This window comes from Oncorhynchus gorbuscha, linkage group LG19 (genome assembly GCF_021184085.1).
Source record: "Oncorhynchus gorbuscha isolate QuinsamMale2020 ecotype Even-year linkage group LG19, OgorEven_v1.0, whole genome shotgun sequence".
Lineage (NCBI taxonomy): Eukaryota > Metazoa > Chordata > Actinopteri > Salmoniformes > Salmonidae > Oncorhynchus > Oncorhynchus gorbuscha.
The window spans coordinates 34453228-34471392 of record NC_060191.1 but is presented as its reverse complement, the minus strand read 5'-3'; the positions used below and the strand labels follow the sequence as shown (position 1 = coordinate 34471392).

Here is an 18165-nt window from a genome sequence, read left to right as displayed (position 1 = left end):
TTACAGAAAAATGGTCAAATTCACTCACTTATCAAGAGAACATGTGAGCAAATGAGGTGAGATAAGGGAGGTAAAGGCAAAAAAAAGGCCATGGTGGCAAAGTAAATACAATATAGCAAGTAAAACACTGGAATGGTAGATTTGCAGTGGAAGAATGTGCAAAGTAGAAATAAAAATAATGGGGTGCAAAGGAGCAAAATAAATAAATAAATATAGTAGGGAAAGAGGTAGTTGTTTGGGCTAAATTATAGGTGGGCCATGTACAGGTGCAGTAATCTGTGAGCTGCTCTGACAGTTGGTGCTTTAAGCTAGTGAGGGAGATAAGTGTTCCCAGTTTCAGAGATTTTTGTAGTTCGTTCCAGTCATTGGCAGCAGAGAACTGGAAGGAGCGGCGGCCAAAGAAAGAATTGGTTTTGGGGGTGACTAGAGAGATATACCTGCTGGAGCGCGTGCTACAGGTGGGTGATGCTATGGGGACCAGCGAGCTGAGATAAGGGGGGACTTTACCTAGCAGGGTCTTGTAGATGATACTTAAGTATATTTAAAACCAAATACTTTGACTTTTACTCAAATAGTATTTTACTGAGAGACTTTAAATTTTACTTCAGTCATTTTCTATTAAAATCAAATCTAATTTGATTGGTCACATACACATATTTAGCAGATGTTATTGCAGGTGTAGCGAAATGCTTGTGTTTCTAGCTCCAACGGTGCAGTAATATCTAACAATTCATAAAAATACGGATCTAAATCAAATAATGTAGTAAATATGTAAATATTATGACGAGCAATGTCAGAGTGGCATTGACTCAAATACAGTGGAATAGAATACAGTATATCAAATCAAATCTAACTTTATTTGTCACATGCACCGAATACAAGCAGTCTCTAAGGTGCAAGGTTGAGTAACCAGGTGGTAGCCGATTAGTGATGGCTATTTAACAGTCTGATGGCCTTGAGATAGAAGCTGTTTTTCAAGTCTCTCGGTCCCAGCTTTGATGCACCTGTACTGACCTCGCCTTCTGGATGGTAGCGGGGTGAACAGGCCGTGGTTTGGGTGGTTGATGTCCTTGATGATCTTTTTGGCCTTCCTGTGACATCGTGTGCTGTAGGTGTCCTGGAGAGCAGGCAGTGTGCCCCCGGTGATGCCTCTGGAGAGCCCTGTGGTTGCGGCCAGTGCAGTACCAGGTGGTGATACAGCCCAACAGGATGCTCTCAAATGTGCATCTGTAAAGGTTTGTGTGGGTCTTCACCACACTGCCTGTGTGGGTGGACCATTTCAGATCGTCGGTGATGTGTATGCAGAGTAACTTGAAGCTTTTCACCTTCTCCACTGTGGTCCCGTCGGTGTGGATAGGGACGTGCACTCTCTGCTGTTTCCTGAAGTCCATGATCAGGGAGAGGTTATTTTCCTGGCACCACTCCGCCAGGGCCCTCACCTCCCTGTAGGCTGCCATTTTCGGAGAGGCCTACAACTGTTATGTTGTCTGCAAACTTGATAATATAGTTGGGAGGCATGTGTGGCCACGCAGTCATGGGTGAACAGAGTACAGGAGGCTGAACACACACCCTTGTGGGGCCTGTGTTTAGTCAGCGAAGTGGAGGTGTTGTGTCCTACTTTCACCACCTGGGGTGGCTCATCAGGTAGTCCAGGACCCAGAGCGTAATGAGCTTGGAGGGTACTATGGTGTTGAAGGCTGAGCAAAAGTCAATGAGCAGGTATCAAGTATGACAATTGGGTACTTTTACAACCACTGACCATATTCCTTCTCAGTTTCCTGTGCAGTGTCCCACTGCAACCTGACAGTTTCGGGATAAGTGTGATGAAGTCTTCAACCCCTGCCTAGACTAGAGATCTCTTCTACCTCTCTTTTCGCCATGCATGAGGTACTTTATTTTTGTCCTACTAATAGTGAATCAGAGTAAGAATCGGTAAAATACACCCTGAGCATCACATCTGCTGGTATGTTTATTTTACTTTATTGTGCATTAGATACCATTGCACTTTGGCACATCAAAAATAACACCAGCACCTTTGAGATTTCATAAGAACAGATTGCAATTCATGGACCAATCAGGGCCTGTCAATTGCTGACAAGGTCCGAGAAAAAGAAAAGAAAAAAGGAATGCATTAATTATTTGCTTTCATATTCAGTTTCTCTTCCAAAACTGGCTCAGTTACATGCGCGACTTAACAAATGACAGATCACATGCTTTCATGAGTCAATCTCTGAAGTGGCGATGAGGAGCAGTACAATGAAGTTCAGTAGAAACACAGATAAGATATCTCATCCATCTGAAAAGTGACTTGTCAGCTGAGCTCTAGGTCTGAACTGCATGCTGTCTATGTGCATAACTGGTGACATTTGAAGTGTTGGAGCGTTAGAAGCAGCTTAACATTTTCCAGAATCTAGAACAGGGACATGACACACAAAAACAAAGGGCTTTATGGTACAATAACCATTGAACAGATATTCAAATAAACTGTCACTAATCAGAACAACTAGATAGTTTGTTGTAGTGTGAATTCTTGCATTCCAAAGCATGGGATTTATTTTATAAAGTTTAACAGAACCATGGCTTGGGTTGATAATTCACATTGTGATGCTTTTTATGACTGCCTATTATTAAATTTGAATCTAGGATGTGATGGGCAATTCAGGTTCAACTCAAAATTCAGAGGACATCAATTTAGGAACACTTGCATTCTAAAGCCACTGGATCAAATGAAGTAGTAGGACCACCTGGTTATCATTCACATGGAATACATCCAACAATGTAGTTGTAACAAGGTATCAAAGACTGTACTTTAATTCAAGAGCTTTTCTCAACTCTGCTCATTCAATATCCAGTAAATTCCACACAAAAAAAAACATTTAAAGATGCAGTCCTGGATTTTTAAAGAAATTCATAAAATATGGCACAAATTGGATTTGTAACAGATGAATTTTAAAATACACCTCAAACAATTTTCCAAATTCACATCACACAAAATTAATGACAATACACAAAAACAGGGACTAGTTTTGACTCAGGAGCGCCACTTTCAAAACTACTGCAAAATGACTTATGTAAACAAGGTATTTCTGTTCAATAAATTTGCAAACATTTCCAAAACCTGTTTTCTCTAAACCATTATGGGGTATTGTGTGTAGATTGTTGAGGAAAATGTTTTATTCGAGTCCTCTTCATTATATTTCTATATGTAATGTTCAGAATCAAAATGATTCACCTTGCTGACTATAGGTTTCTCTTGTTTTGGTATATTTGTTTTATTGCTGTTATTGGTCTGTTTAATTGTGTCGTATGCTTAATCTAGTTCTGATCACATACGCGGTGCAGTTTTATAGTTTTAAAATAAGGCTGAAAAAGTAGAGGAGTGTGAATACTTACTTTATGCACTGTACATGTACAGATTAGAAGAAAAAAAACGTGAATTTTATTTGGAACCCAACCGTCTGCTCTGATATAGAATGCCAGTGAAGAATATTAGTAGTCGTTTTCCATCTTGGAACAACTCATCATTGAGCAGTGTAATTGAGTGGGGGCAGTGGGTACTTCTGAAGGGAAGGTGGTGCATAAGAGGACCACTTCATACCCTCCGACAGAGTTCACATGAAACATTGACTAGGTTAGATCCTCCCATGGCGGTTTACTCACGTTCTGCACTGAATTTCTATTCTGATATCAAACACCTACACTAGATTTGGTCCTAGGCGATACTGCCTCCTTACCCAGTTGCAGCTCTCTATTGTCCAACCCATACCTCCCTGACCAGCGCAAAACAAAATAAAGTTAATTGCAATGACACTGTCCCTCGCCCCGGGTTCGTAGTCTGACTGGAGGTCAAAGTTGAACCTTGGTTGAACCCATCTGCCCACACCCTTTGACTGGGTGACAGCATCACAGTTCTACATCTCATCCAGACCATAGTCTTCCTCTGGGAAGTCCCCCACGGTCACTGTCAGGGGCCTGACAAACGCACCATACTTGTTCTCACATTCAAAGTATCGCTTCTCCTTCACACTAAGGAAAGAGAGAGAAGAGACATCAAGTACATTTCATGCGGTCTGCACAACTCCATAAGTCTAATACAAGAAATACACTTCATGATGCAAGGTAGATCTTAACAGTGAACATTCTCAGACACCATGTGATGTCACAAAAATTATGCCAGTTGCCCTCACCTGCCATCATGTTTCCCAAGAGGCTCGTCATACTTCACTCCCACCCAATGACCCGGCTTGAAATCTACTGTACCTGCAAGACAGAAAATAAGTGTTTTCTGTTGGAATAAGGAGTGCCTTAAGTATTCATACCCCTTGATGTGTTGCAGTAGGTTTAACTAAAAACGGTAACTAGGCCACTAAGGAACATTCACTGTCTTGGTAAGCAGCTCCAGTGTAGATTTGGCCTTGTGTAATAGGGTTTTGTCCTGCTGAAATGTGAATTAAGCTCCTAGTGTCTGGTGGAAAGCAGACAACCCAATTTTCCTCCAGGATTTTGCCTGTGCTTAGCTCCATTAAGTTTATTTTTTTTATCCTAAAAACTCCCTAGTCCTTAACAATTACAAGCATACCCATAACATGATGCAGCCACCACTATGCTTGAAAATATGGAGTGTGGTACTCAGTAATGTGTTGTATTCGATTTGCCCCAAACATAACACTTTGTATTCAAGACAACTTATTATTTCACATAAGTTTTCCACAAACTTATTTAGGCTTGCCATAAAGACATTTCAGCTTTTATATTTGGATTAATTCCAAAACATTTCTAAAAACAATTCCACTGACATTATGGGGTAGGCCAGTGACATTTTTTAATTTAAAAATAATAATCCATTTTAAATTCAGGCTGTAACAACAATTTAGAGAAAGTAAAGTGGTGTGAACACTTTCTGAAGTCTCAATTCTATTTAAGGGTCTCGCTCTCCCTTTCCTGTAGATACCTTACCTCCACCTCCTACCGCCAAAAGGACCAACAGCATGTACAACCAGTACAGTAGGTGGAAATACATTATTCAACACTCTGGCTTGTAGAGACTATTGCATCTTTTTAGGGCAACTTCAGTCAGACTGATAATCCACGGAGTAACCATGGTAACAGTCTGTTTAGACAAGCCTAAATCCTGTTGTGGAAAATAAGCTTCAACCTCACTCACCAACATACATAACGGTGCCAATCTTGGTGGGTAGCCCAACAACCTGCACTTGGCATCGGTTGCCGACGCCGATGGCAGCAGCAGCAGTCTCCTCCTCGGCCTCACGAGCTGCAAGCTCAGCCTCCTTTTTAGCAGTCTCTTCTTCATTGAAGCGACCAACGCGTTGCTTCTTCATGAATGACCTTACAGAATCTGAGGAAATATGGACAATCCATTTTGAAATCCCCATATTACAATGGTAATAGTTTGCCACTCAATCATTACGTACGTAATGTACTGAGGAAAGGTTTTGCCATTTAACCTCAAACTGAAAGGCAACACAGGATATAGATGAGAGCAATTATCACTAGTTATCTGTTGTGGCACTCGAAAGTGTCAATTGGCTCTCAACAAGTCTTTTCTTCACTGCCTCAGATTCAATTTCAAATGTACGCATTAGCTGTGAATGATGGTGCAAGCTCACAGTACCTGTCCTCTTCTCATAGACCTCATCTGGAATCTCAAATTTCTCCACTTTAGACAGATCACTGAACTCTCCGCTCTGGGCTCCACTGCGGTCAATCACCTAAGCACACAGAATTCACCATCATCCTGACTCAGCATATTGAATTTTAAAAATAACAGAATGGCTCAGTCATCGTACAGGTGCCAGTCAGTTTCTGCCTTTAACCAACTGGTCGCCGTTTAGCCCAACAAGACAAGTATGGCAAGGCAACAATATAACCTTGTCGAATGTAGAAAGAGGCTGGCAATAAAGCTAGCAGAGTCATGCTGTGGTCAGCAATCTTGTGAGCATTGGAACCACTTGTGGATTAAGAGACCCCATCAACAGATATAACATCTTACACATGACTCCAGTGTGAATAAAGGTAAACAGGGGACACACCATGTGAGCAGTGTTTGAGCACATTAGTACATACGTGAATTTTGCAGTCATCATCCACAGGGTAGGAACCTAGCAGGGCCTCGTTGTCATCTAGTTTCTGCATGAACTTGTCAGTGGTACTGAAAAGCTGCAGTTCCATGCTGGAGGCCGGGGTACCCACAACCATCTCCAATTTACCCTAGAGGGGAAAAAAATAGAAACCGAGAAACTGCATCACATGGCCACAGGCTGTGATACGCCTGTGGTCTTAGTGTCTGCAGTGCAGAGGGGCAATTGCTACATCATTAAGATTCAGAGGCCCGAAGGACAAATTACCGACAACTTACCTTGAATTCGGCGATTGTGATTCCCCTGTTATATCGTTTATTCACCTCGAACGAACTGATGGTACTGGTCAGCCGCACCGACACTGTGGGATTGGTGATGACCGTCACGCCACCGTCCATTTTCAAGCTTTCGTTTCGCCGGTGTTTAACTTATTCAGGCAACAACGAACACTGCATAAATTACAAATAACAGTTAGTCAGTTAACATTCTTAACCTAAATAAATAGTACAACAGTTGCAAATGGCTTTCAACACGGCTAGTCAGATACAAAGTTCACAGTTTAGAAAAGGAGAACTAGCTAGCTACAGTAGCTAACTAGCATGCACGCAGCAAACAAAACAAAGTTAGCTAGCTAACGTGAGTCCTTCCACAAATACCTGTCCTTCTGCACTTTTCTTGACGATCTCTATAAATAAGTAGCTACTATCAAATAACTGGGTGTTTTTAGACTAAATCAATCCAGGGACCATGTGCTGTAATCTCAGTGAACCGATGGGAGAAGGGTGGCTGGCGGATTGTGTTGTTCACTTCAAACGACACCACCCACACATCCTTCTACGCCCAGTTCTGGAACCTTCTACCCGCCCACAACCGCAGGGAACCAGTCATGTCATTAAAATGTAGGGTGTGTATTTTAGGTTGACCAATGGGTAGCACATTTCTAAGATGCCGTAACAGAAAGAAAGGCATTGGGATGCCTACGTAGGCACGTCAATCATGTTGATAGAAGTGGCCTTTCATGATTAGTAACCAATCATCAATGTAGGAATCAATGCGGGGTTTTGCGTGAAAGTGCCACGCCCAAATAATAGAAGTATCAATTGTATCCACACAGTGGCGCTATAAGCCCTATAAAGCCCAAATGTTTAGTTTTGTGACAAAGTCATGCAATGTTAGCTACATTGTTACAAACAACGTTGAATTGCGATGAGAGCAAATAAAATTGTGCATTGAAATATTTTGAAGTTAGTCTATTGATTGATTGAATTAATATATATATCATGTGCAGAATAATTTGATTCTTTGCTAAGGTGTTAACTGCTCTATGACATATTAATCACAGTGAGAAAGAGACACATTCTTAAAAGTTATTACCAGGCCCTGCCTTTGACATATAATGGTTGTCTACTCCAATATCTATTCATGGATGTGTGAGTGGGAAATAAACAGATCAGACAGGAACATAAAATAACATCTGTGCATCAAATTAGAATTTTGGGCTGAGTGTAGGAGTTTGAGGGCTTGTATGGTTAGAAAAGACAAGATCAAAGAAAGGAGTATGGGGTGCAGCCAGAAGCTAGACCGCCTCCCCACTACCTCCACCCCTAGAGGAAAAGTTTACCATTCCTGTTTCAAGTTGAGATAGGGGTGTTTGGCCTTGCCTCATCACACTCTGTCTGTCTGCACATCCAGGTGTACGTGCTGTAAAACACTCTCTGTCACACACACACATACCATCTCTCTCACTTGGTCACACTCTTCATTCTCCAGGGAACTCATTATCATACACACAATCATTTGCATTTGCCGCCGACACAACACCGACAACGATGAGACAGCCTATAGGGAGGAGGTCAGAGACCTGGCCGTGTGGTGCAAGAATAACAACCTCTCCTTCAACATTCAACATGATTAAGACAAAGGAGATGATTGTGGACTACAGGAAAAGGAGGATCGAGCACGCCCCCATTCTCATCAATGGGGCTGTAGTGGAGCAGGTTGAGAACTTCAAGTTCCTTGGTGGCCACATCACCAACAAATCTATCACGGTCCAAACCCGCCAATATAAGGGCACAAAGCGTGACCCAGATGCAGATTTGAGTCTTTGATATTTATTACATCCAAAAGGGGTAGGTAAGAGAATGGTCGTGGACAGGCAAAAGGTCAAATCCAGTTCAGTCCAGGAGGTACAGTGTGGCGGGTAGGCTCGAGGTTAGGGCAGGCAGAATGGTCAGGCAGGCGGGTACAGAATCCAGAAAACAGGCAAGGGTCAAAATCAGGGGGACTAGTAAAAGAAAATAGAAAAAGGCAGGAGCACAGGAAAAACACACTGGTTGACTTGGAACATACAAGACGAACTGGCACAGAGAGACAGAAAACACAGGGATATAAACGCCAGGGATAACAAGTGACACCTGGAGGAGGTGGGGACAATAACAAGGACAGGTGAAACTGATCAGTGTGTGACAGTAACCCCCCCCCTCTAGGGACGCCACCGGGCGTTCTACCTGGGCGCACACCTGGTTGACCAGGGTGTTGGCGATGGAAGTCGGTGATGAGGGCTGGATCCAGGATGTCTAGCAGAAACCCAGCACCTCTACTCCGGGTAATAAACTTCCCAGTCAACCAGGTACTGGAAACCTCTACCCCTCGGTCAAACACCCAGGAGACATCTCACTGTGTATGCCGGATGGTCATCAATGACAAGGGGAGGGGGGGGGTGGGCTTGGGGACAGAAGACAAAGGACTGTGAGACACGGGCTTAATCCTAGACACATTGGAGCGTTGTGCCTTACGAACCAGGGTCCCAATACCCCAAACCACTGTGGCTGCAAGGCATGAGGTAGGGAGAATGGTTTCAGAGACCGAGGGTGTGGCAGAGGAACTGTATAGGCGGGAGAGGGCGTCAGGCTTAACATTTTTGGACCCTGGGCGGTAGGAAATGGTGAAGTTGAATCTAGTAAGCAAGAGAGCCCACCGAGCCTGCCTGGAGGTAAGGTGCTTGGCTGTACAGAGATATTCCAAATTGTTATGGTCGGTCCAGACTAAGAATGGCTGTTTTGCTCCTTCCAGCCAGTGCCTCCACTCTTCCAACGCTATCTTGACCGCCAGGAGTTCTCCGTTGCCTACGTAGTAGTTACTCGCTACAGGATTGAGACGATGTGACAGGAAGGCACAAGGATGAAGCTTTTGGTCCTGGGCAGATAGCTGGGACAGGATGGTCCCCACTCCAACGTCAGAAGCATCAACCTCTACAATAAATTGACAAGACGGGTCGGGATGAATGAGGATGGTTGCTGTTGTGACCCGATGCTTCAGGTCCACAAAGGCTATGTCGACAGCTGGAGACCATGTGAATGGTACTTTGGGGAAGGTGAGTGCCGAGAAGGGGGCTGCCAGGGTGCTGTAACCCCGAATGAAATGGCGGTAGAAGTTAGCAAAGCCTAGGAATCGTTGCAACTGCACCCTGGACATAGGTTGAGGCCAATCCACCACTGCTTTCACCTTTCCAGGATCCATCTGGACATTAGCCTAAACCATGAAAATCCCAAGACAACTGGAACACGGGGACTTGCAATGAGGAGGAACTGGATGGTCTCACAGTGGTTACCTGAAACCCGCCACCTATTGAGCGGCCGTCCAGCGCCCTAGCATCCATGGGAACCGAGAGAGGTTGAGTGGGAATACCAAGCTCAGAAACAATAGTGGCATCCATAAAACTCATCAGCCCCAGAGTCAATGAGCACTCGGAGAGACTTAGATTGGTCTCCCAACAGTAAAAGCACAAACAAAATGTGTGCAGGCGATGGGAATTAGGGAACTCCCTGTCTGACTCACCAGAGTACTTGTAGCCACCAGAGACAAGGGTTTCCTAAAGTCCTGCCCCTCCACAGAACAGACAACAGTTTGAACTCAGCCTACGTGAGCGTTCCCCAACCGATAACCTAGCTCTTCCCAACTGCATAGGCTCAGGAGTATCCAACTTCCCTTTCGTTGATGATTCACGAGGGAACTCGGGTGGCTTTGGATCCTCTCGGAAAAACAGCCTTCGGGGGTTTCCGGATTCCTTGGAAGGTGAGCGAGCCATAGCGGATGAACGAGTGTGCCCGAGACCAGACCTCCTCTCACTCCTGCGTTCCCTTAGGCGTCCGTCAATTCTGATGGTGAGGGCGATGAGGGAGGCGACGTCCACCGGTACTTCCCCAGCTGCTAGCTCCTCTTTTACCACCTCAGATAATCCGTGAAGAAAATGATCGAAAAGAGACTCCGGATTCCAGGCACTCTCTCGGGGGCCAACGTGCGAAAATCAACCGCGTAGTCTGCCACACTACGGAGTTTTTTTGTTATTGTTTTGTTTTATATTGTTTATTGAATTGTCAACACCAGCATGTACAAAATAATTGCACTTGTAAGTAAGTTATTTGGTAGTAATATAAAACAACACATCAAATGCAGCAAAAAAGAGACAGAGAGAGACATATAAAGTACAAAAACAAATAAATAAAATATAAGGAAAACACAGGAAAAAATGATGTATATTTTGATACAATTGTTATAGGTCAACAAGCACAGATAATACAGTCCTTAACATCCGAGATGTCGTTTATGCACATACCAGGCCTCTTCCATCACCAATATATAAATAAACATCACTCTGGAACTGCAGGGAAATGTAGTCGTTTAACATAAGAAAAGAAGAGAGCCCACATTGCATAGAATTTGTCTACAGACCCATTGAGCTGTGTGTTTAATTTCTTCCAGCTTTATGCCATTCAAACGGATTTAATCCAAAGAGCATGAGAAGGGGGGTACAGAGGATTTCCATCTAAGTAAAATGAATCGTCTCGCTAACAAAGTGACAAAGGCAATTACATCCTTATTCATTTTGGTCAATTGCATTGTGGGTAAGGAAACCCCAAATAGTGCAATAAAAGGGTCTGGCTCGATCTGTGTTTCCCGCTTAATTCTGAGAGTGTGTTAAATAGGTCTTTCCAGAAACCAACAAGAGATGGGCAACACCAAAACATGTGTACATGATTAGCAGGAGACCGATTACATCGTACACAATTAGGGTTCACATCCTTGTAAATGTTGGATAATCTTGCTTTGGTCCAGGGGGCCCTATGAATGAGCTTGCATTGAATGAGACCGTGTCGAGCGCAAATAGAAGAGCGATGTACCCTTTTGAGTGCCCCTTCCCATAGTTCATCAGATATTTCCTCACCCAGTTCCTCCTCCCATGAGGATTCAATATTGTTTAATGAGATGGTTTGTAGTGAGCAAATTTGACTATAGATTATTGACACGGTGCCTTTCAGAGTAGAAAGTGGGGTAAGAAATGTGTCGAACTGTGTTTCATCAGGAAGGGTGGTGAATCCTGGATCTATGCTGTGGACGTAACTCCGGACTTGTAAGAACCTAAATAAATGATGTCTGGGGAGACCAAATTTAGCTGATAATTGTTCAAACGTACTAAATGTATTGTTAATATAGAGACCTCTGAATCTTTTAATACCGAGACTAGACCATGTTGAGAAAGCACCATTAACCATAGATGTGGGGAAAAGCTGGGTTTGAGGCCACCGGATCCAAAGAAGAGGTTGTCTGAAACCCAAAGTGGCACTTAAATTGATTCCAGATCTTCAATGTTGTTTTGACACATATATTTTTGGTGAAGGAGGAGTAAGGGCCTGTAACGGTGGAGTGAGCGAGGGAAGACAATGATGCCGGTATAGATGAGGCGGCCAAATTGGAGGTGTGAATATCTCTGCTCTGCAACCAGTACTGAATGATCCTAAGGTTAGCGGCCAATAATAGACTCTGAAATCCGGTAGAACTAGACCACCGTCTGGCATGGGTCTCTGCAAAAGCTGTATACTACCCATATAAAAGGGTAGTATTAGGCCGTCCATATTTTTGAAAAATCTATTGGGAAGAAAAAATCGGAAGGCACTGATAGAGATATACGAATTTAGGGAGAGTATTCATGTTAATAGAATTAATTATTGCGACTAAGGAGAGGTGTAGCAAAGACCAGCACTCCAAATCGTCCTTAGTACGGGTTAAAAGAGGAGCAAAGTTGGCTTGAAAAAGGTTTTCAAATCTGATTGTGACATGTACTCCCGAGGTAAATAAAACTACTGTGAGCAATTGTAAATGGCAAGTTATGTAAAGGGGATTTCTTTGTGGCCATATTAAGCGGCATCAATTCGCTTTTACTGAGATTCAGTTTATACCCTGATAAGTGACCGAAGGATGCAAATGTGGCAAGAGCAGCAGGAGCATAGACAGAAAGGTTGGATGTGTATAATAATACACCTGCAGTACAGCGAGTACAGAAGTCTTATCCAAGTCCAGCCCAGCGTCATGAATTTGGAGCCAAAGCAGAGTTTATTTAGAGTGTAAAAAAGGTATTTCCTTTCCACCCAGTCAAACACTTTCTCCGCATCCAGGGATATAATGGCGTCAGAAGGATTATATATAATATGAAATAATCGTCGAAGATTGAAGAACGAGTGTCTATTTTCAATAAATCCTGGTTGATCCGGAGAGATAATTGATGGGAGGAGTGTTTCCAGACGCCTTGCCAGAAGTCTGGCTAGAATTTTATAGTCAACATTTAGCAGGCTAATTGGACGGTGTGATACACAGTCAAGAGAGTCTTTGTTTTTTGTTTTTTAAGTTAAAACGTTCCTTATAAATAATTGGGCAATACAGCGTGTTAACATAGATAGCCTATCCCTTTTCAGTTTGTTCTCATGTGCGGTGTAGGAAATAATTTCACCTCTGATATAAGATTTGACAGTTTCCCAGAGTAGACGCAGAGATGTTTGGGGTTCTATTTGTAATCATGAATCATGAGGTGGCGAATCGCATCTCTGCATGTCTGGCAGACATATCAGTGTGGATGACGGATCACCACCTCAAGCTGAACTTCGGCAAGACGGAGCTGCTCTTCCTCCCGGGGAAGGACTGCCCGTTCCATGATCTCGCCATCACGGTTGACAATTCCATTGTGTCCTCCTCCCAGAGCGCTAAGAACCTTGGCGTGATCCTGGACAACACCCTGTCGTTCTCAACTAACATCAAGGCAGTGGCCCGTTCCTGTAGGTTCATGCTCTACAACATCCGCAGAGTACGACCCTGCCTCACACAGGAAGCGGCGCAGGTCCTAATCCAGGCACTTGTCATCTCCCGTCTGGATTACTGCAACTCGCTGTTGGCTGGGCTCCCTGCCTGTGCCATTAAACCCCTACAACTCATCCAGAACGCCGCAGCCCGTCTAGTGTTCAACCTTCCCAAGTTCTCTCACGTCACCCCGCTCCTCCGCTCTCTCCACTGGCTTCCAGTTGAAGCTCGCATCCGCTACAAGACTATGGTGCTTGCCTACGGAGCTGTGAGGGGAACGGCACCTCAGTACCTCCAGGCTCTGATCAGGCCCTACACCCAAATAAGGGCACTGCGTTCATCCACCTCTGGCCTGCTCGCCTCCCTACCACTGAGGAAGTACAGTTCCCGCTCAGCCCAGTCAAAACTGTTCGCTGCTCTGGCTCCCCAATGGTGGAACAAACTCCCTCACGACGCCAGGACAGCGGAGTCAATCACCACCTTCCGGAGACACCTGAAACCCCACCTCTTTAAGGAATACCTAGGATAGGATAAAGTAATCCTTCTCACCCCCTCCCCCCTTAAAATATTTAGATGCACTATTGTAAAGTGGCTGTTCCACTAGATGTCATAAGGTGAATGCACCAATTTGTAAGTCGCTCTGGATAAGAGCGTCTGCTAAATGACTTAAATGTAATGTAAATGTATGAAAAAGTCGCTTTGACTCAAAACAAAATTTACTAAGTGTTCATTACTGAGCAGTTGAGTATTTAGCCACCAAGGCAGTCGCAGATTGTCAACAGTTTGAAAGACTGCTTCCATAGTAACAGGGGCGTGGTCAGATACAACACTTGGATTATATGAACATGAAGATATGGAATGGAGAAGCCTGTCATCTACAAGGAAGTAGTCTATGCGTGTAAAAGTGTGGTGAACCGATGAGAAAAAAAAGAGTATGCTTTTTCAGACGGATTAAACATTCTCCAAGGATCTGAGACTGCGAATACAGACAAAGGTTCGGACAACTCTAGGTGAGGTTGTTAAGGTGGGTGGTTTAGTGGAGGATCGATCCAAATGTGGGTCTAACCAACACTTAAAGTCAACGCCTAAGATCAACATCAGAGAAGACATATTTGGGAGTGTAGAGAAAACCGATTTGAAAAAACCCCCCATTGTCCCAATTAGGAGCATTAATATTAACAAGAAGTACATTCCTATTGAGCAGCCTACCACTGACAATTATGCATCTTCCATGGGGATCTGCGATCACATTAGAACATGTAAAAGGTACCGATCTGTGAAGTAAAATAGCCACCCCTCTTGCCTTACTCTGAAATGAGGAATGAAACACCTGACCCACCCATCTGCACCTGAGACTTGAGTGTTGCGATACCTTCAGATGAGTTTCTTGGGGAAAGATAATGTGAGCTTTCAATTGATGAAGGTGGTGTAGCACCTTAAAACGTTTAACTGGGTTATTTATGCCCCTGCAGTTCCAAGTAAGAAAATTAAAGCCACCCCCTCCAGCCGGATGGGCTACACTAGGCTGAGTCATGTCTTAAGAGAGAGAGAATGTGTAAAGGACAAGATACAATGTAAACCTAAAGATCCTAGTTGAACCTAAAAGCTCAAATTTCAAAAACAAAAGACAAGCGACGAAGCACAAAAAACACATAAAAACTATATACAAATAAAGAGGGAAAAACCCCTTCCCTCACACCCTCCCTTGCCGAAGCATCTCCCCAACTGAGATGCAAGCAAAACCCTAAATACAAAAAAAAGTTTAGAGCAAAGCATGATAACGCTTACTCTGCTACCTGAGATTTGTGACCATTTAACCAAAGTAAGCCAAACATACATAGATCGGTCCCCAGTAGAGTCTACAGAAAACAAACCTTGGTTAAGAGAGGTTTAACAGCAATACTGATGGAAAAACTACGGCTGAACCATGAAAACAGACAGATATTGGCATTAGAGGCGGCAACCTGCTTTGGAAATAAAAATAAATAAAAAGAGAGTGACATTCAAATGTTGATGAACCCAGCAAAGTTGGCTCAGCTTGCCAACCAGTCTGCCAGCCGGCCTGCTAAGAAGATCAGCTAAACAACCATTTGTTCCACACCATGCGGTACAACAGCCGCTTTCACGTTCTTGTTGATGAAATCGGCCGCTAAAGCCGGGTCCTCGAATCTGTGCGTGGAGCTGTCTGGTAAAGTCAGTTTCAGAACCGCAGGGTAGATGAGGCTGAACCTCACGCCCGGGCAGGCGCGTAGCTGATGCTTCACAGCTCCAATGTTAGCCCGCTTCTTAGCCACAGCTGTGGTGTAGTCCGCAAATATCGAGACTCTTTTACCCTTGGAGAGGAGAAAGGATGCTTCTTCCGGTCTCCTCAGTATGTCATTGCGGACGTGAAAGAAATGCACCCTGATGACAAATGGTCACGGGGGTTCTCCATCCCAGGGTTGGCTACGCAGAGTGCGGTGGGCCCGGTCTAGCAGTGGCTTCTCCTCCAGACCGAGCAGCTCCTGTAGCAGCTGGGCCATGGACTCCGGCCCTCCACTCCCTCCGTTATTCCCAGTAGACGAATGTTGTTCCTCCGCATTCTACTTTCCATATCTTCACATCCATTGTCGAGGTATGCCACCCTAGTTGTTAATGAGCCAATGTTAGCCTCTAGCTCGCTAATGCGAGTGCTGTGGTCTGTAGCACCTCAATCCAGCCCCGATAAGGCCACTTCATGTGTGTCAAGCTTACCAACAGTAACCCCCCACACTACGGGAGGTTTGACGTAGTTCAAGAAGTTTACTGGCCAACCCCTCTCCCGGATACCGGAGAATCAAATGCCTTCCTCACCTCTGCCATGAAATCCTCCAGATGACAACAAATGGTGGATTGTTGCTCCCAAACTGCCATAGCCCAGGAGAGCACCCTTGCTGACTTTAGCGTCATTAATATTCGCTATCTTCGATGGGTCCTAAGGGAACGAAGATGGCTGAAGCTCAAAAATAAGGGAGCATTGAGAAAGAAAACCCTGGCAAGTTCCAGGATCTCCAGAATATCGCTCCGGAGGAGGTAAGCGGGGTTCTCGGGGAGCCGGGGTAGGCTGTACAAACCCACCACTGATAGTACTGGGTGGTTGGGAGGTCTCGGAGGTGGCAGGCTGCCTATGAGCTAAATCATTGATTTGCTCCATGATAGCCTTGAACCCTTGGTTGTGACGTTCCGTCAAGGAACGAAGCCCTTCCAAAAGGTCCAGCAGTAGCTCCTCATGCCTCCCAATGATGACTCCCTGCACGGAGACAGTATAGCGGAGCTGGTCCAAGTCTGCTGGGTCTGTCATGGCCAGTTTGTACTATAAGGGCACAAGCCGAGACCCAGATGTAGACACAGGAAGCAGATGGTTTGAGTCTTTGATATTTATTACATCCAAAAGGGGTAGGCAAGAGAATAGTCGTGGACAGGCAAAAGGTCAAAATCAGTTCAGTCCAGGAAGTACAGTGTGGCAGACAGGCTCGAGGTCAGGGCAGGCAGAATGGTCAGGCAGGCAGGTACAGAGTCCAGAAAACAGGCAAGGGTCAAAACCGGGAGGACTAATTAAAGAGAATAGAAAAGGCAGGAGCACGGGAAAAACATGCTGGTTGACTTGGAACATACCAGACGAACTGGCAAAGAGAGACAGGAAACACAGGGATATATACACCAGGGATAACAAGCGACACCAGGAGGGGGGTGGAGACAATAACAAGGACAAGTGAAACTGATCAGGGTGTGACAGCCAAGACAGTCATGAAGAGGGCACAACAAAAACATATTTGCCATGGGTCCTCAGATCCTCAAAAAGTTCTACAGATGCACCATCGAGAGCACTGGTTGTATCACTGCCTGGTATGTCAACTGCTTGGCCTCCGACCGCAAGGCACTACAGAGGGTAGTGCGTAGTACGGCCCAGTACATCACTGGGGCCAAGCTTCCTGCCATCCAGGACCTCTATACCCAGTGGTGTCAGTGAAATGTCCTACAAATGGTCAAAGAATCCAGCTACCCTAGTCATAGACTGTTCTCTCTGCTACCACATGGCAAGCGGTACCAGAGCACCAAGTCTGGGTCCAAAGGCTTCTTAACAGCTTCTACCGCCATGCCACTCACGTCCGTAGCCATGAAGTGCTTTGAAAGACTGGTAATGGCTCACATCAACACCATTATCCCAGAAACCCTAGACCCACTCCAATTTGCATACCACCCAAACAGATCCACACAGATGATGCTATCTCTATTGCACTCAACACTGCCCTTGCACTCAACACTACTCAACACTGTTCCTTGGAAAAAGGAACACCAACATGAGAATGCTATTCATTGACAACAGCTCAGCGTTCAACACCATAGTACCCTCAAAGCTCATCACCAAGCTAAGGATCCGGGGACTAAACACCTCCCTCTGCAACTGGACCCTGGACTTCCTGGCGGGCCGCCCCCTAGTGGTGAGGGTAGGTAGCAACACATCTGCCATGCTGATCCTCATCACTGGAGCCCCTCAGGGGTGCATGCTCAGTCCCCTCCTGTACTCACTGTTCACCCACGACTGCGTGGCCAGGCACGACTCCAACACCATCATTAAGTTTGCAGACGACACAACAGTGGTAGGCCTGTTCACTGACGAGACAGCCTATAGAGAGGTCAGAGACCTGGCCGGGTGGTGCCAGAATAACAACCTATCCTTCAACATAACCAAGACTAAGGAGATGATTGTGGACTACAGGAAAAGGAGGACCGAGCACGCCCCCATTCTCATCGACGGGGCTGTAGTGGAGCAGGTTGAGAGCTTCAAGTTCCTTGGTGTCCACACTACCAACAAACTAGAATGGTCCAAACCCACCAAGACAGCCGTGAAGAGGGCACAACAAAGCCTATTCCCCCCCAGGAAACTAAAAAGATTTGGCATGGGTCCTCAGATCCTCAA

The 18165-nt window shown here is 44.9% G+C and overlaps 1 protein-coding gene across 1 annotated transcript; it reads right to left on the bottom strand.

The window, feature by feature from the left end:
- Window positions 1–1964: 1964 nt before the first annotated feature.
- tbcb (tubulin folding cofactor B) lies at window positions 1965–6936 on the bottom strand. Its single transcript, XM_046315785.1, has 7 exons — window positions 6755–6936; window positions 6377–6547; window positions 6085–6228; window positions 5633–5729; window positions 5165–5356; window positions 4188–4260; window positions 1965–4026 (listed from the first exon to the last, which is right to left on the bottom strand). The coding sequence occupies exons 2-7, from the start codon at window positions 6494–6496 to the stop codon at window positions 3912–3914; spliced, it is 741 nt and encodes a 246-aa protein (XP_046171741.1). The 5' UTR covers window positions 6497–6547; window positions 6755–6936; the 3' UTR covers window positions 1965–3911.
- Between the last annotated feature and the right edge of the window lie 11229 nt (window positions 6937–18165).

What these genes read in the sequence shown, in the direction of transcription:
- tbcb (XM_046315785.1), bottom strand. Translation starts at nt 6,496, where the DNA reads ATGGACGGTGGCGTGACGGTCATCACCAATCCCACAGTGTCGGTGCGG. An exon ending in TCACAATCGCCGAATTCAAG is followed by an intron (nt 6,229 to 6,376) that starts GTAAGTTGTCGG and finishes TTTCCCCTCTAG; the next exon opens with GGTAAATTGGAGATGGTTGT. An exon ending in CTTGGGAAACATGATGGCAG is followed by an intron (nt 4,027 to 4,187) that starts GTGAGGGCAACT and finishes CTCTTTCCTTAG; the next exon opens with TGTGAAGGAGAAGCGATACT.